The sequence below is a fragment of the Condylura cristata genome, unplaced genomic scaffold (genome assembly GCF_000260355.1).
Source record: "Condylura cristata isolate star-nosed mole 26May11 unplaced genomic scaffold, ConCri1.0 scaffold00013, whole genome shotgun sequence".
NCBI lineage: Eukaryota > Metazoa > Chordata > Mammalia > Eulipotyphla > Talpidae > Condylura > Condylura cristata.
In genome coordinates, this window is record NW_004567114.1 from 25,153,172 (window position 1) to 25,170,869 (window position 17,698).

Here is a 17,698-nt window from a genome sequence, read left to right on the forward strand (position 1 = left end):
AAAAGGAAGCACATGTCTTTTGCAGCAACATGGATGGAGCTGGAAAAGATCATGCTTAGTGAGATAAGCCAGAAAGAGAAGGAAAAATATTGGATGGTTTCTCTCATAGCAGGAATATAACGGAACAGGCGAGAAAATAATGAGAATGATGAACAGCCATATACCAGAGACATTTTGTGGGGGTGGAGTGGGGAATGGGATTAAAAACAGTGGGGGCAGGGAAATGCACTGGACTATGGTGATGGCACACGGGTGATTTGGTGATGGGAACACAAGGGGATTGCAACTGAGATGGAAAAATGCACAAAAATATGTAAAAATAAACTACTATAAAATAAAATTTAAAAAAACCTAGGGCATTCGCTACCCAAAAGTTGATGATTGGATTAAAAAGATGTGGTACATATATACAATGGAATATTACTCAGCAATAAAAAAGATAAACTCATGCTTTTTGCAGTAGCATGGATGGAGCTGGAAGGGATCTGCTCAGTGAAATAAGCCAGAAAGAAAAGGAAAAATATCACATACCATACTGCTATGGTTTCACTCATCACAGGAGCATAAAGGACCAGGGGGGAAAAAGTCATAATGAACAACTATATACCAGAGACATTTTATGGGGGTGGAGTGGGGAATGGGATCAAAAATGGGGGGTGGGGGTACTGGGCTATGGTGATAGCACATGGGTGAATTAGTGATGGGAAGCCCACGGGGATTACAACTGAGATGGGAAAAGGCACAAAATGATGTAAAAATAAACTGTCATAATCATAATAATAAATTAGGACATTCGCCTGAAGTCCAGACGTCCAGACTTCTTTGGACATCTGTCCACACAGACCTGGGACAGGCTTATCCGGGCCTCACTACCCCTGCTCTGATGCTGAAGCTGGCTCCAGCTTCAGTCCCCATGTTGCTCTCGCCTGGATGGAAAACAAAAGGATAGCCTGAGAGAACCTGTTCTGAGAGAAAAGCATAAGCCTCCAGGGAGGGAAGGGCTGACTTGACCTGTTTGTCTGACACTTGCCCTTTTTGCTCACTCACTAAATCTCTTTCTGCCTCAGCTTTCTCCTCTGTGAAGTAGGACAACAGTGTTATGGTGAAGGTGAGATGAGCTGAGGGGGCGAAGCGCTCAGAGCGGTCCTAGCACATAGTAAGTGCTCACTGAGGAGTGGCTGCTATTATATTATAAATGCAAGTGTGGGGGCCTCCCTGCTGGCGCAACAGGTTCAAGCACAGCTCCACGAAACTCTGCAGCCAATACAGCACCAGTTCGATCCCCAGCCAGGGAGGAGACCCACATGGCGTGGCAGACCTCTCCTGTCTCACCCACTGCTCCCCTCAGCAGTGTATTTCGTAGATCTGCCTGTTGTGCTTCCCACTCTGTCTCTGGTGAATCCTCTGATCCCCACATCTCTGACTGGTACCCCAGTTCTTGTATGCATAAATAAATCTTAAAAAAAAAAAAAGTAAATACATGTGTGATTGTTGAAGTTCTCAACTGGGGGAGATTTTTGGCTCTCCCAGCTTGAGGTGGGGTTGCTGGGTGGCATTTAGAGGGTAGGTTGTAGGGATGTTGTTACACATCCTGTAATGCATAGGACATGGCCCTGACTCCTAACAAGTAACCAACTCAAAATACCAGTAGCACTTCCGTGCAGAAACTGCCTCTCAGCCTGTGGGCTGTCCTGGCCATCGCCTGCCTCCTGTGCTGCCCGAGAGGCCGTCTGTCCTGCACAGCTCCACTCCACCCGTGTCCCGTCCACTCAGACCGGTGCCCCGTCTCCCACATTCCACCTGGTTGGTGGTTTCACTTCACAGTGACCCATTTTCAGTGTCCTCCGCGGGACTTGTTTAGCCTGGCCGCTTAGAAGCTGAGCTTCGACTGCTGAGCTGTTGTCTTCCAGGGCCACCCATGCCTGCATCTGAAATCCACACCACCCCAGGGGAGAGGAGGTGGAACTGGGCATCCGAAGCCAGCTGTGGTGTGTGTCATCCCCTCTGGTCCGAGTAGCCTCGGTTAGAAAGTGTTGAACAGCCTGAGCTTATAATTATAATTTTCACTATTGTGGTAACAGCCATAATAGGTAATTACTGAGTAGTCACCGTTCAGACTCTCAGTGTTCTAATGAATTGTCATGTCGAGTCCTCCGCCGACCCACACTACTGTTATTATCCCGCCATTTTATGATGAGCACCTCGAGGCAGACCCCACTGAGTCTCTCGCACAAGGCTACCTCTTGGCTGCAGGGTCTGGACCCGGGGTGCATGTTGCTGTCCTCGGATGCCTGCTCCATGGGGTGACACAAGGGAGCCCTGTGACCTTCCTGAGCTTCAGTGTCTCAGTTTTACCCCATGTTCCTCCCATCGGGGTCAGGACTGTGAGTGCAGCTCGACTCGAAAAGTCCACCCCGGACTCGTGCTCATGGGGTTACCACCCTGTTCCCCAGATCCCAGCGGTGTGTGATTATTTAGAAATTCTTTTAGACTTTCACATTAAGACAGTAATGGTGTGGTAGTGACTGTGTCTTGTATACTTGCTATATTTCAAATGATATTAATGCAAAGTGACATTAATACATTAATAGCTTTTCTGGTTTTTTGTTGTGGAGAAATACACACTATATCTGCCTTTTTTTTTTTTTTTTTTTTAGCTTTTCTGGTTTTTTGTTGTGGAGAAATACACACTATATCTGCCTTTTTTTTTTTTTTTCTTTCCATTGAAGGGATGTTGGCTTACGACTCTGTGTTTTGGGGGATAGGTTCATATCTCCTCAGGTGCATGCCAGCACACCACGCTCCCCGCCAAGCACCGTGTCCTCCACCATAGCCCACTGGACCCCTTCCACCCTCTCCCCCCTCCCGGCCCCCCGCCTTTCTTCCCCCCTGGTTACCTCACTTCTGTAGTCAGATTCCAAGGGTTTGTTTTGGTTTGGTTTGTCTGTTCCTTTGCTTTGTTTCTTTATATTCAACATAAGAGTGAAATCATTTGGCATTTGTCTTGCTCCGCCTGACTCATTTTGTTTAGTATAATGCTCTCCAGTTCTATCCATGTTGTTGCAAATGGCAGGATTTCGCATTTTTAAAAGTTTCCTGCAGTGGAGCAGTATTCCGTGTGCACACCGTATCTGCATGCTCGCCTGTCCTTGGCATGGGGTTTGCTGCTCCAACTTGGCTCTTGTAAGTTGGGCTGCAGTGAACACCAGCGTGCATAGAGCCCTTTCAGGGAGTGCTGCTGTGTTGTTTGGCTAGATGATGATGCGAGGAGTTGCTGGATCGAATGGTAAATCTATTTTTAATATTTTGAGAAATCTCCAAAATGCTTTCCAAAGGTCTGGACCAGTCTATATTCACAGCACCGGTGTCTGAAGGCTCCTTTTTCCTCACATTCTCGCCAACACTTGTTGGTTCTGGACTTTTTGGTATGGTCATGTCTCCTAGTGGTTTTCACTTGCGTTTCCCTGATCGTGTGATGACGAGCACAAAACACACTGTGCTTCATCCATCTCAGCGCTGGGAGGCGCTCTTGTCTCCATTTTGCAGATGTGAACACTGAGGCTCAGAGAAGCCTTTGTGGCTAAGTTACATTTCTGGTGCATCTGAGTTGGAGAACAGGGAGCATATGTTCCCCAAAGCCTTTCGTCTTCTCAACACATTTAAAAGGAAACGTATGAACGTGAAACTTTTGAAACACAGGTGGAAAGACTTGAGAGGCTCCCCTGCAAAATCACTAGCGAAGACAGACGAAGGGCTTTTTCTCTGTCGTCTCTGTGGACCTGGCCTCAGATTCAAGTCCTGTCTGTTCTGCCCTCCGCCCCCTCACCCCTGGGCCAGGCCAGGCTGTTTGCAGCCCCGACCAGTAGTGAACAGCTGAGCAGTCATCCCTTTACTTCTTAAATTCACCTTTGAAGTCAACATGGTAAGTCAAGGTTTCAAGGTCAGTGCGAAGTTGACCAGGGGGCCCGGTTCTCTGCCAGCCTCTCCCTGGGTCCTGGGCCATCAGAGGCTGTGCAGGCAGCCTGGGGGTGGTGAATTGTGGAGACCTGTAGCCCAGAAGGCACCCAGCACCTGCCGCTCTACAGGCCCCTCTGGCATGTTGTCCTCAGCACGTTTCCTGATACAGCTCTGCATCCCTGAGCCTATTTCTGGAAAAAGAGCAGGTTCACTACAGGCCTGTTGGCTCTGCCTCGCTCCTTAGTCTGTCAGCCAATGCACAGACTCAGGGATGAGGTTCTGGAATAAAAGGAAGGTCGTAGGGAAGGGGACTAGGGCTGGCACTGAGACATTAAAGCGGCGCCTTGCCCTGTAGTTGAATGAGACAGAGCCACCAGCGGGCTGGGCAGCACTGCCCACCACTCCAGGGACTCCAGCTAGAACCTTTGCTCACGTTCATACATTGCCTGTAAAATGTGTTGAGAAGGGGCCCTCCCTGGTAGCGCAGCGGGTTAAAGCGCTGCACTAAGAAGCTTAAGCCACTTCCGCATGAGTTCGATTCCCGCCTGCCCCGGAGGTGACCACATGGTGTGGCAGACCTCTCCTGACCCGCCCGCTGCTCCCCTCAGCAGTGTACTTCGTCCATCTTCCTGTTCTGCTCCCCACTCCGTCTCTGGTGAATGCTCTCACCCTCCGCATCTCTAGCCTGTACCCCAGTTCTGTATGAATAAATAAATAAATCTTAAAAACAAAATGTGTTGAGAAGACGAAAGGCTTTGAAGAACATGTGCTCCCAACTCAGGTGCACTTGAAATGTAACTTAACCTCAAATGTTTCTCTGAGCCTCAGTTTTCACATCTGCAAAATGGAGACAAGAGCACCTACCAGCGCTGCATGAAGATGAAATATGGTGTATTTTGTGCTCGTCATCACACAATCAAGGAAACACAGGGCCAGGACTTGTGGCTCTTGACTTTTTCTCCTTGTTGAGCCCTGAAGCCGCCCGCCGCTGTCCCATGTGGGAGCTCAAGTTTTGAGACCAAGGCCCCACACTGTTGGGGAGACAGGCAGTGTGGGCTGAGTCCTGAGTTGCTGACTCTGCTCCCCCCACTGCCGACATACCGGGGAGAGCCAGAGGACTCTTACCAAAGTGCAGCCTTCTGCATCGCCTCGGTGACTGCAGCCCCTCCCGTGACAGATCAAAAAAAAAGTTCTTAGACACCCGAGACTCACTTTGGAGATGCAGCAAAGCATTTTCAGCAGTGGGATGCAAGCAGAGCTTGGTCACTTGGGGACGGGGATGCGGGCCCAGAGGAAGGCGGCCCTGAAGCCTGTCTGTGGGGAGGTTTCAGAGTTGCTGGCTTTCCTCCTCCTCCTCCTCGCCCTGAATCGTGCACTTTGTAAATGGCAGGTACTTTATGAATATTTGTTAGTTTATCACCCTGACTTTTATCAAGTGCTTTCAGCCTCCCCACTTCACTGCTAAGGGAACCGAGGTTTAGGGAGGTTACTCTGAAGGTCATGCAGCTGGGTACTAGCACCCCTAAGAATTGAGCCCAGGCCTGGTGCAACTCCAGGCGCCAGTCCTCAAGCACTGCGCCATCCTTACCACTTCCTGCTTAGGCCCGAGCTGTGTGACAGGCGGGCTCGGCTGCTTTGTGGGGGCCTTTTGCTCTGTGGGAGGTGCTCAGAGGCCCCTGTGAGGCTGTTACCTGTCAATGCACGGGGTAGAGGTCTGGGGGTTTCAGCAAAGCTCAGTCCCCAAGGCCTCAGAGGCAGGATTTTGTACGGAGACCTGAGCAAACACAGGTGTGCTTGGCCCTCAGACCACTGAGCTGGATACTCAGGAAATGGACCTGGCGTCTTTCAACAGTATTTTTCCTCTTACACAAAAGCGGTATCTTTTACTTAAGCAGTGTCATCTTCCTTCCTCCCAGCAAGTAGTGAGGTTTCACAGCACCTGCTGTGGGGGTGCTGCTGGTGATCCCAGGGGGACCCTGGGCACCTTGGACCTGAAACTGTCCCTGGAGGTTGCTGAGGCAACCCAGCTCCCCTTGAGTCAGTAGAAAATCACAGGCAGAGTGGGGTGTAGGCCTGCAAGGTGAAGAAAGCAAGGCACTGTGGAATTACTAGATGATGGTGACTGAACCCCCACCCCCCAGTGTGGACTTAATGGTGTGATGATACCAGTGGACGTGCATATGTGGACAGGTGACAGCTAGTGACACAACATGACTTGGTTATTATTTTATTTTAGAGTTACACATTCTTTAATATTCTTGACAACAAAAAACACTATAACAGTGAAAACAAAAGCCAAGCACCCATTCATCTCCAGCCAGGCCTGCAATGCCACCCTGGAGGAAGGCACCTGGGGCCTGGGGCCTCTCCTTGCCTCTGAGCTGTCTTCTGCCTCCAGAGGTCTCTGGGAGCACCTTGGCCTCTGCCCCAACCCCTTCAGCATGGCCCACACGTGCAGTTGGCTCTTCCAGGACCCTCCCAGCCTCATCCACTCCTTACTCAGTCCTTTGCCCAGTGGTCTTGTTTGATATCCACTCAAGTGTCAGGGATTTTGCTGCTCACTGCTGCGTCCCTGATTCTTTCCTGGGACTCTAGAGTGAGCAATGAGTAAGCTCTTCATCTTGGGGTGTTGAGCTGGCAAACAGCCAGCTAAGGATGGTGCAGTGGTATGTGGGCAGTGATGGAGTGGATGCAGGACATGGTGGGCTCTGGGCTCTGTACCCCCAACACAGACAAGTGGGCTTCCTGGAGGAGGTGATATCTTACCCCAACTAAGACATTTAAAACCCATCCTCAGACAGACTTTTGAACACCAGACTTTTGACCATCCCTCTATCACATTAATCCTCCATCCTCGAAATACAGACTTTAACACTTGTGAAATTGTTGTTCTCTACACTGACAGTCAACAACTCAAGTGATGCAACAAAAACACAGCTTCCTGTTGCTTTTTTTTTAAAGATTTGTTTTTTAGTGCGGGGGCAGTGAGAGGATTCACCAGAGACGGAGTGGGGAGCAGGACAGACAGATCCACTGAAACTAGTGAAGGGAGCAGTGAGCAAGAAAGGAGATGTCTGCTGCGCCATGTGGGTCACCTCCCTGGTTGGGGATTCAATTGATGCTGCAGTGACTGGCAATAGCTTCATAGGGCTGAGACTAACCCCTGCACCACCAGGGAGGGCCTGCAGTTCAGTTCTTATTCAGACTTCATCAACATGGACAAAAGTAACAGTGGTTCTCACCTAACCCCACGTGGTTATGCGTGCTTGACGGTGAAAGCCTGTTGTTGCCAAGGATAGGGTTGGATGTGAAGTAGGAGTGTTTGTCTTTGTGGCCCATGAAACGAGGGTTGTGGGGGGGCCCTTGCCAAAGGCCAGAGGAGCATGTGAAACTGAAGCCACGTTTTGTTTCCCCACCTGGCCTTTGCTTGAGCCATCAGGTGGTTCTGGAGGCTGGGAAAGCTTGGTTAGTGTCTTGCCTTATCGTCAGCTTAATACAGAAACGTCAGTGCTGCTGCTTTTTCCACACAGGCATGAAAATTCCAATACCGATGGTCTTTAATATAGCCCTGACATTCACTTTCTAGAACTTTTCCTCAAGTTTTGCAGCTCAAGGTGCTTCCATCCACCACCCCAAACACACACAGACATGGGAGTACTTACCTTTTTTTCTCCTTATCGTGACACTGTGCCTCTGAAGTATATCCCCAACAAAGTTGATTAATCCTTTTCTTCAGCCAGCTGCTAACTGGATGTAATAGTAAGCTAATTTACCCTAAGGTATTAATGAGGTTTAATATATTACTTCTGGGGTTCTCCCCCTTAAAACTGTGAAGATTGAAGCCAAGCCTTGTAACCTAGGAGGAGATTGCTGGCATTTCTATATGTGAGTGAGAATGAAGCTTTTGAAAGAAGGTGGGGAGGGGAGTGGTTAAAGGAGGGTGCTGGTTTATTCACAATTGGAAAGACATGGAAGCAGCCCAAATGCCCAAAAATGGATGACTGAATTAAAAAGATGTGGTACATATACACAATGGAATATTACTCAGCAACCAAAAAAAGAAACACATGTCATTTGCAGCAACATGGATGGAGCTGGAAAAGATCATGCTTAGTGAGATAAGCCAGAAAGAAAAAGAAAAATACCGGATGGTTTCACTCATAGCAGGAGTATAACGGAACAGGCAAGAAAATAATGATAATGATGAACAGCCATATACCAGAGACATTTTGTGGGGGTGGAGTGGGGAACGGGATCAACAACAGTGGGGGGAGGGAAATGCACTGGACTATGGTGATGGCACATGGGTGATCTGGTGATGGGAAACCCAAGGGGATTGCAAATGAGATGGAAAAATGCACAGAATGATGTAAAAATAAACTATTACATATATATTAAAAAAAAAAAAAAGGGAGGTTGCTGGCTTGTCCATCCAACTGGTGCCCATCCACATGTTGCACCAAGAAGATGGCACGAGGCGGGGGGCTCTGGAGACCTGACCCTGCCCCTCACTGACCGGATGGCTTGCGGGGAGCCTGACTGCTTTTCTTTCCTTTGCCCAGACTTTCACGGCATGGTGCAACTCCCACCTTCGGAAGGCGGGGACACAGATCGAGAACATCGAGGAGGACTTCCGGGATGGCCTGAAGCTCATGTTGCTGCTGGAGGTCATCTCAGGTGAGTGGACTGACCACTGGTGTTGGGAGTGCCAGGGCAAAAGTGTGCCAATGGGAAGAGCCACCTGGCTCAAGCTGAGGCTCTATTGCTGGGTCCTGCCACGCTGGGAACGCTGCCCTTAGCCTTCTGCGTCTGCTCCGCACTGGCCACGGCGAACTTCAGCTCTCTTGAAAGAAGTTTGGAGGAGATGTGTGAATTCAGACTAGGAAACTAGGTCTCAGTGTTGGCACTGCCTCTGGTCGCCTATGTGTCCTTGGAGAGTCCACCGCCTCCCTGCCTCAGCATCCTCATTTCTACACTGAGGGAGTCTGAAGGTCAAGCATGCAGCCTGGCTGATCACCTCCACGCTTTGGATACTGGTCTGCGGGTATCCGCATGGTCCAGTCCCCGGATCCCCACATTATCTGATCCCCAGTTTGTATTTGAATGGCCACATATCTGGAGGAACAACTCCCCCTGGCCACACAGCTCTGCTTTCTTATGAAAATGCCTTTCCTCCACCATCCCTTAAAGGTTCCGGTCCCCGAGACGCCAGCCTTGGCTTATATTGGGTGGTCCAGCTCTGCCTCTGCTTCCACCTTGATGCCAGTGAGTGGCAGAGTTAATCCCAGAGCAGCCTTTCCCCTCAGGCATCTCCAAATACTGACCCTCCCTAGACATCTCCACCCAGGTATCTCCCGGGGTCCACTCAGCTGCCCCAAACTCTGCTAACAGCCTGCCCTTGCAAACCTTTTTCCTCCCGTGGTCTTTGTCTTGTTTCCCTAAATCCAGTTGAGGAACCCCAGACAGCCCCATCTTGCTTTTCTTTCTAACTTGCCACTCTAGCTCTGAGCATTCTGTTGCTTTCTTTCATTATCTGTTTTGCCTCTGCTGGCAGGGTATCAGCGGGAGCCTGTGGCCACTCTGGCCCAGGCCTCCGACCCCCTCCCAGCAACTCCCTCCCCGGCAGTCCATCACACACTACGGCCAGAGGGTCCATTCAACAGCCCAAATATGGCCGCGGTGTTCTCTGCTGGAGCCCTCCAATGCCTTCCCAGGCTTTGCGCCTGCAGCCCACATTCCTGAGCACAAGTTGCAGGCTCCTGCGTGAGCTGGCATCTGCTCCATTGCAGCTGCTATTCCCAAAAAGGTATCATTCCCAGACCCTCTGCCCCCTGGGAGACAGGCAGTCCTCCCCTCTGCTCGCTGAACTTTTGTATAAACGCCAACTGCTTTTTAAAAAATAAAGCCAATTCAGCACTCCCTGGTGGCACAGCAGGTTGAAGCACAGCACCGGGAGGCTAAGGCCACTTCCACATGAGTTCGATTCCCGCCTGCCCCGGAGGTGACCACATGGTGTGGCAGACCTCTCCTGACCCGCCCGCTGCTCCCCTCAGCAGTGTACTTCCTCGATCTGCCTGTTCTGTTCCCCACTCTGTCTCTGGTGAAGCCTCTCACCGCCCCTGAGCCTCTGGCCTGTACCCCAGTTCTGTGTGTATAAATAAATAAATCCTTAAATAAATAAATAAAGCCAATTCTTTTTTTAAATTTCCCTTGTGTGTATGTGGTAAAAGATATCTAACACAAGATTTACCACTTTGGCTATTTTTGGTGGAAGCCCAGTGACATGGGGTCCACTCGCGCTGTCATGCAGCCTCTACCCCCGCCCGTGTCCAGGGCATTTTCATCACCCCATACTGGAGCACTTACTTTTGAAAACTAACTCCCCTTACTGTCCTCTCACCAGCCCCTGCCAATTTTACTTTCCCCTGGAGCATTTTACTTTCTGTCTCTGAGTTTGACTATTCTGGGAACTGGGTATGAGCGGCTTCCTACATACTTGTCCGTCTGCAACTAGCTTATTTCACTTCTCTTCGTGTCCTCAAGAGTCACGCAGGTCGTAGCATATCCGAACTACCTTCCTTTTTGGGGCTGAGTAATATTCCATCCGACACCATGTCTTATTTACTCATTTGTCCTTTGATAAACACTTAAATTGTCTCCAACTTTCAGTAATTTTGAATAATGCTGCTATTAACATACACGTACAGATACAGGCAGGCAGACCCCAGAGGTGGTGGGTTAGGTTTCCAGCCACTGCAATAAAACAAGCCATGAGTTTTTTCATTTCCCAGTGCATATAGATGGTGTGTTTACACTATATTACAGGCTACTAAGTGGGTAGCATCAGGTCTAAGTATAACAATATAGGCGCCTTAGTTAAACGTGACATGGCAGCCCAGAGGGAGTGGATCTGCTGGAGATGGCACCAGTAGAAGCACAGTGGGGGTTCCAGAAAGCACAGTTCTTCAGGTGTGATGAAGGTGTGTGCAGTGAGATGAGGTGGCCGGCACCTGCTGGAGTTCCTGCCTCAGTTCTTTCCGCCTATACCCATGAGTGGGATTCCTGAGTCATAGGGTGACTTAATGTTCAGTTTTTAAGGGATCGTCATACATACATCCTCTAGCTGCCTTTGAGTATCCCATCATTAATTTAAGCCAACGTACTATTACTGTTTGTTATTCTTTAAAACCCAACTTGGGTGGAGGGCTTCCCTGACACTCATTGCCCCCATTTGAGTGGTTGAGTGCCCTTATACCTGTTAACACCCCAATTAATTAATTCCTCTATGGTGTCATTTGTGACACATTATAATAATATTTGGCTTTTCTTCCTCACATTATACTGAGCTCCAGAGGCCAGGGACAGGCTCATCTCTGTCCCAGTTGTGTAGAACTGTACTTGACACGTAGTTAGTGCTCAGCACAATTAAAGGGAGTGAGTCCGCAGCCAGGCCTTCCAGCCTGACCCCTGTGACTTCCCGCGCAGGTCAGCCTGTGTCTTGGGCCCTGTGCAGGTCTGTGAGGCTGCAGAACACCCTGTCCCCGCGGCGTGGTCTTTCCTCCTGTGCATTTTTGGAGATGACCATGGGCTGACAAGAGAAGGAAGGGAGGGGCCCGCAGAGGTCCTCTAGTGTGTGGCCCGTCCCCCACCTCTACAGCATCAGCAGGAGGCCTGGCAGTGCGTGGATTCCCAGGCCCAGCCAAGCATCCTCAGTTAGGAACTCAGGAGTCAGGGGAGGCCTGGACTTTGTGGGTAGTAGGTTCTTGGGTGTTTTGTGCTGACTGGTGTCTGAGCCCCGTGGGGCCGTGGACAAGTCCTGCTCCAGCCAGCCTGTGCAGCTGACCGAGGCTGGGAACTCTGGGCTCGGCAGCAGTGGGGGGTGGAGGTATTAGCAGGAGCAGTCTTCCCGGGTGCTCACCCAGTCTATGGGGAGGGCCCCTGTGGCATGTCATCTGCTCATCAGGATGGGGGGACCCTGTCAGAGAGGCTGGGCAGGCACAGCCCCAGTTGGAGAGGCACAGCCTTGGGAGCGCCACTGTGGGAAGTCCTGATTTTAAAATACAAGCCCAGCTGAGCTTACTTGGGAGCTGTGGGGCCAAGTCACATCTGTGGTAGGAAGGCTGTTCTTCTCTGGGGGCTGGGCTTGGGGGGCTCCTGCTGGGGAGGGAGGTCTGGAGAAGTTGTTCTGTCTTCCCAGATGACAGACTCCCCCTCACACCCTCCTCAGCCAGACTGTGCTTGCAGTTGGGGGCAGGGTGCCTGGTCTGGGAGCCCTGGTGCAAGGATCCTGAATTTCAGATTCTAGGATGGTGACTGTCAGCTTTTCGGGGTCCCTGGCCTCTTAGAGACTCTGAACATTGTGTTCCATTTCTCCAGGTAAAGACATGCAATTGCACTTATAGTTTTTTTGAATAGTTTTAGGAGGTCCCTGGGTGTGTGCCCCTTTTCTGGAGTAAAGGTGTCCTCGGTGGGGTGTTTGGTGAACCTGCTCCTCTCCCCATTCCTTTGCAGCTTCTGGCCCTAAACCCTGCAGAGTAAAAGCTCCCTCATCAGGGGGGCAGCAGTTGAGTGAGGTTGGAGGGTGACGTGGTACTCAAGGGAGGCAGGACAAGAGCAGTGATTCTCAAATGGGCGAGGGAATCCTTGGTGACTCCATTTAAGCAGCCAGAGAACTGTTTCTCAGGTGACTCACACCTCCTCCCAGGCCAGAGCATCCAGACTAGAAGGTGTTCAGGGCCTTGGCATGCACAGTCTGGGGACCACAGTCTGGGGAATGCGGTCTAGTCTAGGCCTGGCTGTGCTCCCACGCAGCAGCCTTCCCTGCTCGCTGCACTGCTCCGTCGCCCTCTGGCTGCCTCCCCAACACCCCTTTTTAAGTGTTTATTTTACACGTTGCTCCTGCTTGCTCTTGTACACTCATGCACACGTAGTGAGGTTTCGCTCCAAGCCCACACATGACAGAGTCCCCGCACCCAGCCCGGGTGTGTTGTGGGCTGTCCCCTAAGTTTCGTGTAAGAGCGCGCTATGCCTTTCACACAGCATCACCAATAACCCATTTCTTGAAGCAGGTCCTTGTCGGCAAGTGACGTACACCTGCAGGTACATCTGTGTGTTTCTCTAGAGGCCTGCTTGTCTCTCCTCCTGGACCATAAGTACCCAAAGGCAGCAAGCACACTGTTCTTTCCTCCCCATATTCCCGACACCCAGCCAAGTCTCTGGCATCTAATGGGGACAACACAGAATTAGATCTGAAAAGTGGAAGAAAGAATGGTCGGGTGGGTGGGTGCATGTCCCTGCAGGGAGAGCGATCCCCACACCCCGCTGCACCCCAGTGTGGTCTGAGGTGTGCCCGAGTTGAGTGTGCTGCGGACAGGCCTGGCCCCTGTGTCATGGTGTCTCACCTTCCTTTTCCTTCCCCTCTTTGCTCTGTATTCAGGTGAGCGCCTGGCCAAGCCGGAGAGAGGCAAAATGAGGGTGCACAAGATCTCCAATGTCAATAAGGCCCTGGACTTCATTGCCAGCAAGGGGGTCAAACTGGTGTCCATCGGAGCCGAAGGTAAGAGCCGCTCCCTGGCTGCCTTGAGGAGTCTCATTTCTCCTCTCCTCTTTCTCTGACCTTTTGACCTTGAGTGCTGGGCCCACACACCCCTGAGGGCATTGGGAGCAGGCTCTTGGCACCTCCATTCTTCCCAGCAACAGCTCTTCCCATTCAAGCTCAGCCTCCCCGGACCTCACCTTCCTGCCTACAGTCCTCGCCTTGGAAAACCGAGGGTCTACCCTCTAGTCTGCACCTCATCACCCCATGGACTGTGGGATCCGCTGCCCCTTTGTCCATGGGCCTGGCCATGCGTTGCTGCCCAAGCTGGCAATTGTGTGGGCATGAGGGCGTGTGCTTACACTGGCGGGGAAGGGCTCCACAGAGCCCCGGGGAGACCTGTGTCTTTCAGCATTTCTTGCAGCATAACTTCCTGGCTCTTCTTCCTTCACTTAAAAAAACTCTTCAAAGCTCAATTGAAACAGTGCTGAGCTTGTTTTCAGATTCAAAAGAGTGAGCACAATTTCTTGTGCGTGCTTGGTAGCTCTGAAGAAAAAGGAGGGTGTGATGCTCAGACAAGGTTAGAAGTGAGAGAATAGAACAGAACACACCAGACCCGTCGGCACAGTGTCCTATGGACTCCGCTAGTATTTTGGGACACCTGCTGTGTGGTGCCGAGCTGGAGAGATGAGTAAGACACGGTCTCCATCTGCCATCCCTTCACTTGCTCGAGCTGCTGTGCTGCGCCGTGACTGTTGAGCGCATGCGCCGTGGCAGGTGCTGTGCCGAAACTGTGTCGGCGAATCACAGCGCTGCCAGGCGGCTGTATGATAATCATCTCCATTTTGCCAACAGACAGATGCCTACGAGATTACGTGACGTGCTAGAGGGCCCTTCCTTACTAAGTGGCCAAGCCAGAACTCGGCTCCATGTCTCTGTGACATTAGAGTAATAAATGCCCCGACAGGGGCCCCACCAGAGGAGGGTGGGGCTTAGCTCCAGTACGTGCACACGAGCATATCTCCTCTCTTTGAGGGGGTTGGGAGGGAGGGTGTCTCTTTTTTTTCTAGAAATTAAGGGCTTTTATGTGGCTACATCAAAGTGAGATTGCCACGGGGATTGGCAACCTGCAGCCCATGGGGTCTAATCCCCCCCCCCCCAGGCTTTTATAAACAGTGGCCTTCAGCCACACGTGTCTGTTTGCACATTGTGGCTGCTTTCCTGCTACAGTGGCTGGCAGAGTTGAGTAGTTGTGACAGAGACCTTCTGCTTACAAAGCGGAAAATATTTCCTATCAGACCCGTTGAGAAGACGTTTGCCAGCCCCTGTCTTCCTGGGGACTCCAGCTGGTGCCCGAGTCCATCTTGTGTAGTGCCTTATATGTCTCAGCATCTCCTCAGCACCCCCATAGCTCCTGTGGCCCTAGCTCCTAGCATCATAATGCCCACAGTAGATGCTCAGTCATTGACTGCAGGACTTGAATATAGCAAGGTGCTTGGCTTTGTTAGTGGAAAAGTATTCTCTACTTTTTAATAAGAACAGTCAGTTCACTGGGGAGGAGTAATGATTTGACAAGGAAAGTTTTAGCTAAGCAGGGCTGTAAAACCAAAGAAAATGGTGCTTAGGTATTCTGGTGCCATCTCAGATGCCCACAAGGGCAGGGAGGTAAACAACATGGGAAGTGGGACAAGGGAGAGCACTAGGGATGAGTGGCGACTGTGGAGAAGAGGGGCTAGCACATCCTTCTAAATGGAGCAGCTGTGCATAAACCTAACCCGTTTTTCTGTGTCTGAATACAGATCCAGGCTGCTCAATTTTCCAGTTTTTCAAAAGAAACCAGAAACTCAGATTGGCAGAAAGAAAACTTTAACCAGTACCTTAAAAAGGAGAGGAGAACAGGGAAGCTGGGAGATACGAGCACTTACGGAGTTCCAGACCTGTACCTGGCTTGACAGGATGCTTTTCAGTGTTGTCCCCTTATACCTGTGAAAGGCCTGCAGGGTGTGCCAGCAGCCACATTTTGCATCAAGGAACTAAGCCTCAGGAAGTGGCTGGAGTGGAAGCCTGTAGTGGGGCTGCATACAGGCTTTGGGACAGATTGCCTCCACGTGGCAGAGCCAGGATCAAACCTGGGGCTTCTGGCTACAGAGCTGAGGCCTGAGCACCTCTCTGGCATCACCGAGGACCTCATGGCATTACTGGTTCCCTGTGCAGGCTTAGTCCAGAACGTTCTTATCTGTGAATTGACAGGTCAGGCTGGCCGTGCTGTGTCTGTGGAGGGCGAGGTGCAAAGACAGACATTGGTGGCACCCCCCCCCAATCTTAAGAGGGTTCCTTTAAAATATGACATCCCTCACCTTCTCACTGCCCAGGTGAGAGGCTGAGCCTTCCCACTTGGAGATCTTCCCTCCCGCTAGAAGCTGAGCACAAGATCGCACAGGAATGGCCACTTTGCTGAGCCAGGGGTGGCGGCATTCTGGAGAGGCGCATGGACTTGGTGCCTGAAGATGTATACCTGGGGCGGGGTTAGCCTAGATTATTGACATTTCTTGTACAGGCTTTGATTCTAGAATATCTGGACTTCAGAGACTTGGGATTTGACTTGGCTGAGTGGTGGGGATTTAAACAGAGAGAGGACCTGTCAAGGGTTTTTAAAGATCTTTGGGTAGGGAAAACTTGATTACTTTTTTCTTTAACGCCAAGTGAAATTGAATATTCATATAAATTAGTTATTTGCATCTCATGTTTTGAAAGTGTCTATTCATGTCTTTCTGTGAATTTATCTGTAAGCAGGAAGGGTAACGAGTCTTCATTTGATTGTCACCTGTTCAGCCCCCACGGTCATAAATAGTTCCTTGTCTTAGCCTCTGAAGACAGGGCCTATCTATATTTGTATTCTCTGTCTCTGAGCCTGGTATTGAAAAGGAAAAATAAATATTGCTTCATAGGATATACAGCATTTTTTTTTTAAAGATTTATTTATTCATACAGAGCTGGGGTACAGGCCAGAGATGCAGAGGGTGAGAGGCTTCACCAGAGACAGAGTGGGAAGCAGAACAGGCAGATGGAGGAAGTACACTCTGAGGGGAGCAGCGGGCCGGTCAGGAGAGGTCTGCCGCGCCATGTGATCACCTCCGGGGCAGGTGGGATCGAACTCATGCGGAAGTGGCTTAAGCTTCTTAGTGCAGTGCGTTAACCCACTCAGCCACCAGGGAGGGCCCGGATATACAGCATTTTTACAAAGTGATTTAAACTGAATTTAGTGGAGTATCTCTTAGTTGTGATCTTGAAGCTGTTTTTTTTTTTTCCAACATATATTTTAATTTCTAACCAGTGTCATATAAGGTTGGTGTATGAATTAGGATCCTAAAAGAGCAGTTTATGCCTTTGTTAGGTTTGTTATTTTCAGTTGTCTGCATCGGCTTTCTAGATGTAGATGACTATTTTGAGCTGGGATTGCCTAAGGTTCCAGGTTCCAGAAATGCAGGAACATTTGTGATGCCCTAGAAATTCTTCCTCTCCACTGGTGAACACTGGTGAAAGCTGTTGAACACTGCTCTGGGTTTGAGATGTGGCCCTTTGCGGCTTCCTATCCTGCTGCCCAGTAAAACAGACCATATTAGTCTGAGCCTCAGCAACACCACCCCACCACCACCACCCACTAATAGAGATTTCCTCTCCTGGCATCTGTGCATGTAATAGAACTAACTTTTGTTTTGAGGTGTAATTGATATATAACATTAGTTTCAGGTAGTACACCACGTGATTTGCTATTTGTATATATAATGAAATACTTACCATAATAAGTGTAGTTAACATCTGTCACTATACATAGCTACAGAAATCTTTTCCTTGTGGTGAAAACTTTAAAAAATTTATACTCTAAGAAATCTTTAAATATTCAATACAATTAACTATAGTGAACACACTGTGTATTATCTCTCTTTGACTTACTTCTTTTATAACTCTTTGTCCATTCACTCACCAGTGTGTTCTCTGAATCTATGAGCTTGATTTTTTTTTTATTATTATTGTATTTTTTTTATTACAAAAGTTTATTTTTACATCATTTTGTACATTTTTTTTTTCCATCTCGATTGTAATCCCTGCGGGTTTTCCATCACCAAATCACCCGTGTGCCATCACCATAATCCCGTGCATTTCTCTCCCACTCCCCCGTTTTTGATCCCATTCCCCACTCCACCC

The 17,698-nt window shown here is 49.9% G+C and overlaps 1 protein-coding gene across 3 annotated transcripts in view; it reads left to right on the top strand.

The window, feature by feature from the left end:
- The window catches only part of ACTN1 (actinin, alpha 1), an 89,080-nt gene that overhangs the window by 41,525 nt on the left and 29,857 nt on the right, over nt 1-17,698 (top strand). For all 3 annotated transcript variants that reach the window (XM_004681754.1, XM_004681755.1, XM_004681753.2), the window contains exons 2-3: nt 8,520-8,634; nt 13,394-13,513. In XM_004681754.1, coding sequence (XP_004681811.1) covers nt 8,520-8,634; nt 13,394-13,513 — 235 coding nt within the window. The remainder of the gene's footprint in view (nt 1-8,519; nt 8,635-13,393; nt 13,514-17,698) is intronic.